At 37.0% G+C, this 5,837-nt stretch overlaps 1 protein-coding gene across 1 annotated transcript; it reads left to right on the forward strand.

Annotated features, from left to right (window-relative positions):
* Nucleotides 1–363: 363 nt before the first annotated feature.
* On the forward strand, nt 364–5,831 carry LOC110022153 (protein HOTHEAD-like). The gene is given in 7 exon segments (XM_020720971.1): nt 364–599; nt 736–1,087; nt 2,625–2,816; nt 2,818–2,915; nt 3,093–3,481; nt 4,836–5,404; nt 5,738–5,831. Coding segments are annotated over 7 exon segments (1,851 nt in total). The 5' UTR covers nt 364–403; the 3' UTR covers nt 5,793–5,831.
* Nucleotides 5,832–5,837: the final 6 nt, after the last annotated feature.

Raw genomic sequence — 5,837 nt, forward strand, 5'->3', positions numbered from 1 at the left:
ACAACTTTGTTCTAATCAACAAACAAGTCTGCAATTAAATTTAAATTGAAGGAATTTACATGCATACCGCACAATTTTATGTATTTACATTTCTCACACCTAAATTTCATATTTTCATATATAACACTCAAATTTGTAATATCATATAAAAAATTAGCTTTATTATCTATTTTTCAATACTAAAGTGGTTTATTTGTAAATATGCAAGTTTAGGAGTTTGATATGTAAATACATAACAATTGTGTGTAAGTAAATTTAACTTTACATTAAGATACTTATTTTTTTTTTTAAGTGAAATGTGCGGCCTAAAGGCTCTACTCTCCATTGGTGTTCTGTATTCCAACCTCGCATTCATGTCTCCATTAAATGATCCCATTGTTAGAGCTCACCAGGCAATAAATACATGGAGCAAAGATCTCTTCTCTCCCACTCTTCTTCTCTGTTACTCTCAAGTCTGCATCTTTTCACTGGTGGGGAAGGAGGCTCTGCAACAGGAAGACATTGGCGGCCATCTCGAGCTCCTCTCTCCATGGCTCCCAAGTTTGGAGACCTTTTCCTCAAGATTTTACTCATCCTCTCCATTTTCAGATCTTCTCAAGGTCTCTACTCCATTTTCTCTCTTCTGCTTCTTCTTTTTCTCTGCTTATTCTGCATGTTTTGCAGTAAGAGGGAAAAAAATGTGATTTTTACTGCATTCTGAACTGAAGTTTTTGAACAAATGGTGGGAATTTGCAGGGTGGGAGTTTGCAGGGAAGAAGTATCCATATCTGAAGATGGCGAGCAGCTTCTCTTTACGGCGGCTGCGAGGCTACGACTACATTATTGTCGGCGGCGGCACGGCGGGCTGCCCTTTGGCCGCCACCCTTTCACAGAACTACAGTGTGCTTCTTCTGGAGAGGGGTGGTTCTCCTTACGGCAATGTGAATGTTTCCCACCTTCAAAACTTCCACATTTCTCTAGCTGATACGTCCCCCAAGTCTCCTTCCCAGGCCTTCATTTCAACCGATGGAGTGATCAATGCAAGGGCTAGGGTTTTGGGAGGTGGAACTTGCATTAATGCTGGGTTCTACACGAGGGCGAGCTCAAGGTGTTTGTGTTTTTGCCAATATCAAGCAAGTTTTGCCCTTTTAAATTTCTTTCGTTAAGAAATATTTGAATTTTGTATGTTCATAAAAAAGGAATTTTTTTTATGACTAAGCTCTCATTATTAGCTAACTAAGTGGTGGTTGTTGATGACTTTGAATATTGGCTTATCTCAACTTAGGATTTAATAGAAAAATAAGCTTATCCAAAATTAGATTATTTATTTAATTAATTAATTAATTAATTAATTATTGTCTAGTCTCACCTACCTTTTCCTTCAATTACTCAGCTCCACCTAACCTTTTTATTGTGTTTTAAGAGAGCTCACTCTCATTGTACTTGAGCCATTTGATTTCTAATTATCAGTTTGTAGTACATTCTGAACTCAATTGCTTGTTTTCCATTGCGCTTGCCGTCGTCCACACGGCCGCCGTCCGCACGTCCCCGCACGGTCCCCACGTTTGTCATCTACACGTCCATCATACATCTTCCAGATGTAATATTTCCTTTGTTCACCAACTAGGGGCATCAAAAATTATTTTTAAGGTATCATATATTATAAATCAAACTTATCATACAATTACATTAATATTAAGAAGAAAAAAATAATATAAAAAAGTAAAAGAAAAAAAATATATATTAGAAATTGAGTAACATACATTTGCCTCAATTTTTTTTTTAGGGGAGTCCATTAAGAAGGCGTCATGTGTAAAGTGGACCCATCATAATATAATTTGATTGGTCAATTTTACACGTGTTGCTCCCTTATAGGACTGCAGATGCATCTGGAGTTCTGACCTAATATATTCTCCATTGTGTATTGTACGTTTAAAAAGTTAGGGATTCTCATATGTGATGTGATTGTTAAAGATTTGAATATTTTATGATTATTAAAATTCAGACATTAGGTGTGTAAATGAATGTGAATTTTCATATTTTTATTTTGGGATATTTACATAAATACAACACACTTTTTATTTATTTACAAGTCTAGCATCTAAATTTTAAAATTACATAAAAGTATCACCATTATTATTATTATTTTTTTTAATGAAATACACATGTTCATGCATAATTATATGTCATCAAAGTATTAGATATTTAAATACATAAAAATTATTTGCTATGCATATAAATTACTAAATATCTATAATTACATATTTACCTTGCAATAAATTATGAGGAATTTTAAATAGAAAGGTGAGTAATCAATTGCCCTGTCCTGAGGTCCACCCCTGATACTACAGATTAGAACATGTGATATTACATCCCTGTCACCGTTCCTCTCACCACCATTCTTTTTAAAACTCCACAATCCTCATGAAGAAAATGAAACCTGTCCCCCTCTCACCTACCAGCGAATTTTTGAGGAAATTCAGAAGCCCCCTAATCCTCCATTTCATTAATGGCGGCATCAAGCTCTCCCCCTCCTCACATGCCTCATTATTACTCTGTTTCCGGCCTCTTGCAACCACTCTTAAGATTAATGTCACTTATAAAACTCCCTTCTTCTTCTTCTTCTTCTTTTTCTGGTTTTGCAGCTTCGTGAAGAAAGCTGGGTGGAATGCAGAACTCGTAAACGAATCATATCCATGGATTGAAAGACAGATTGTTCAGTGGCCGAAGCTGGCTCCATGGCAAGCTGCTCTGAAAGACGGCCTGCTGGAAGCTGGCGTTTCTCCTTTCAATGGATACACATACGACCACCTCTACGGCACGAAGGTCGGCGGCACCCCGTCCCCCCGCCGCCGATCTCCTCGCCTCCGGCAATCCAAAAAATCTCAACGTTCTGCTTCACGCAACGGTTCTGAAAATCCTCTTTCATACCAAAGGTGCCTGCTTTTTGACTTCATCTCCTTCCTTTTCCATATTCTCACAAATTCTCATCTGTAAAAATGAGAGTTTTGGTCTGAGAAAGATAAATGCATAAGAATTTGGTTTTGTGTATTGCTTATCTAACGAATTCTCAAAAAAGGAACCATTTTGATAGCTCTGTTTGGAAGGGACAGGTTCAAGGGGGCCAAATGCTGCTGGAGTGGTCTTCAAGGACGAGCATGGCGTGCGACACAGAGCTTTTTTAAATGGCCGGCGGGGGAGTGAGGTGGTTTTGTCATCTGGAGCGTTGGGAAGTCCACAGTTGCTGCTGCTGAGTGGGATTGGGCCGGAGGAGGATTTGAGGAGGTTGGGGATAGAGGTGGTGGTGAATAATGGGCATGTGGGGAAGGGGATGTCTGATAATCCGATGAACTCCATTTTCATTCCGACGAAGAAGAAGGTGGAGCAGTCGTTGATACAGAGCGTGGGAATCACAAAGATTGGATCTTTTATTGAGGCGAGCAGCGGTTTTGGTCAGTCTTCTGATAGCATTCATTGCCATCATGGCATCATGTCTGCTGAGGTCCTTGTTTCCATCTCACCCTCTCTCTCTCTCTCTCTCTCTCTCTCTCTCTCACAGAAATTTGCACACATACCACCCAATTATTATGTATTTACAAGTCTAACAAAGGGGGGCAAGGTGTCCTCTTTGACTCAAAATGGGAGGGGCTAAGACAACTAAAGGCGAAATAATATTTTCGGAGAGACAAAACTAATTTTCAAAAGGGACAAAATGTCAAATTGCCCTCTCATATAAATAAAAATCTGAATTTGAGGGGGTATGAACCCTACTTAGGTCCGCCCTTACTAACATATAACATATAATGTTTGATGTTTACATTTAGGATGATCTGCATGCATACGATTTAATTCCTATGTATTTTTGTATTTGACACATAATTTTAGTTTTTGCACGCATTGGGCTTTATCTATGCATGAAAAGAGAAGAATTTTATCTATGCATGAGAAAATGTATTTAAAGTTAAAAAAGGTGTATTTTTGACATGGTATGAATGATTTTTGAGGTAAAAATGTAATAAGTGAAGTTTTGGTGTTGGTGTTAGAATATGTAAATACATTTGAATTGGGTGGTATGTATGTAAATGCCCCTTACATTTATAACACTTTGATATCATAAAGCTATGCATGAAAAATAAGTATTTTACTTTTACAAAGTTAGCATAATAATATATTTTACACAATGTTTAGGATCACATACAATCAGTTTCTAAGGGTATATCTAAAACATAAAGTTTGATATTTACATTTAGGAAGATTTACATGCATACCACTCAATTTTTATTTATTTTTGTATATAACATCTAAATTTTTGGTTTTACATGCATTGGACTTTATAAAAAATCTTACTATGCATGAGAAAATTTATTTCTAGCTAAAAAAAGTGTATTTTTTATGTGATTTGAATGATTTTTGTGGTAGAAATGTAAAAAAGTGAAATTTTGGTGTTAGATGTGTAAATACATATGAATCCGGTGGTACATTTATAGTATTTTGATATGATGAAGTTGTGAATGGAAGACATATTTTACATATATGTTATATATGTATATATGAAACATGTTAGACATATAAATATATAAGAATTATGAGCAACATATAGGAAGATGTACATGCATATCATGCATTTTAAGGTGCAATTACACTTTTTAAAAGTTAAAATGATGGTATTTTTGATACGATGCCAAGAAATATGGGTGCTACACATCTCGAAGGTAATTAAAACTTAGGGGTTACATATGTAAATGCATAGGAGTTGAGTAGAATATATGTAAAAGCACTTGTGCATTTATATAAATATTGCAATGATCATGATTGAAAGTTTGAATGTTACATGTTGAATGATGAATGGCAACCAGATTGGACAGCTCTCTACCACACCACCTAAACTAAGAACCCTTGAAGCTGCACAAAAATACGCGAAGACAAAGAATGACCTCCCGAGGGAAGCTTTCCAGGGGGGCTTCATCTTAGAGAAGATCGACGGCCCCTTATCGAGAGGCCACCTCCACCTCGTTGACACCAACATCGACAACAACCCCAACGTGACGTTCAATTACTTCAACCACCCGTATGACCTTCAACGATGTGTCTACGGCATCCGAACCATCGAGCGAATCGTGCGAACGAAGCCGTTTGCTGAGTTGACTCAGGACGACTCGTACTCAATCGACATGTTGCTCAACATGAGTGTGAAGGCCAATGTGAACCTCATTCCAAAACACACCAATGACACTGCTTCTCTCGAGCAGTTCTGTAGGGATACTGTGATAACTATTTGGCATTATCATGGTGGTTGCCACATCGGACAGGTTGTTGATAAAGAGTACAAGGTACTCGGGGTCGGCCGGCTGCGAGTGGTCGATGGCTCGACTTACGATACTTCGCCGGGAACGAATCCTCAGGCGACCGTTATGATGATGGGAAGGTATAGCTGAAATTCAGTAGTTTATAAGCTCTTATGATTTTGAATGGGAAATTTACTCAAGTACCGCACAATTCTTAATTGATTTACATAATCTAACATCTAAACTTCAATTTTTACATAAAAATTACATTTTTGACTTGATATGAAAGCTTTGATTTGCATAAATAATGTGAGAAATAAATATTGAATGTTCAGCATGTAAATACATTGGAATTCAGTGGTATATTTGATGGGATGTAAAAGATTTGAGTGTTTAGGTGTTAAATATGTAAATACATCAGATTTGTGTTGTTTTTATGTAAATATCCTTAATTTTTTTATATTTTCTGACAGATATATGGGAGTGAAGATGCTGAGGAGGAGGCTGGGAAAAAGAGCAGGTGTGTAGAGGTCTGGCAGCAAAGAGGGAGAAGATTATTACAGATTCTGAATG

This window comes from Phalaenopsis equestris, unplaced genomic scaffold (genome assembly GCF_001263595.1).
Source record: "Phalaenopsis equestris unplaced genomic scaffold, ASM126359v1 Scaffold000002, whole genome shotgun sequence".
Taxonomy (NCBI): Eukaryota; Viridiplantae; Streptophyta; class Magnoliopsida; order Asparagales; family Orchidaceae; genus Phalaenopsis; species Phalaenopsis equestris.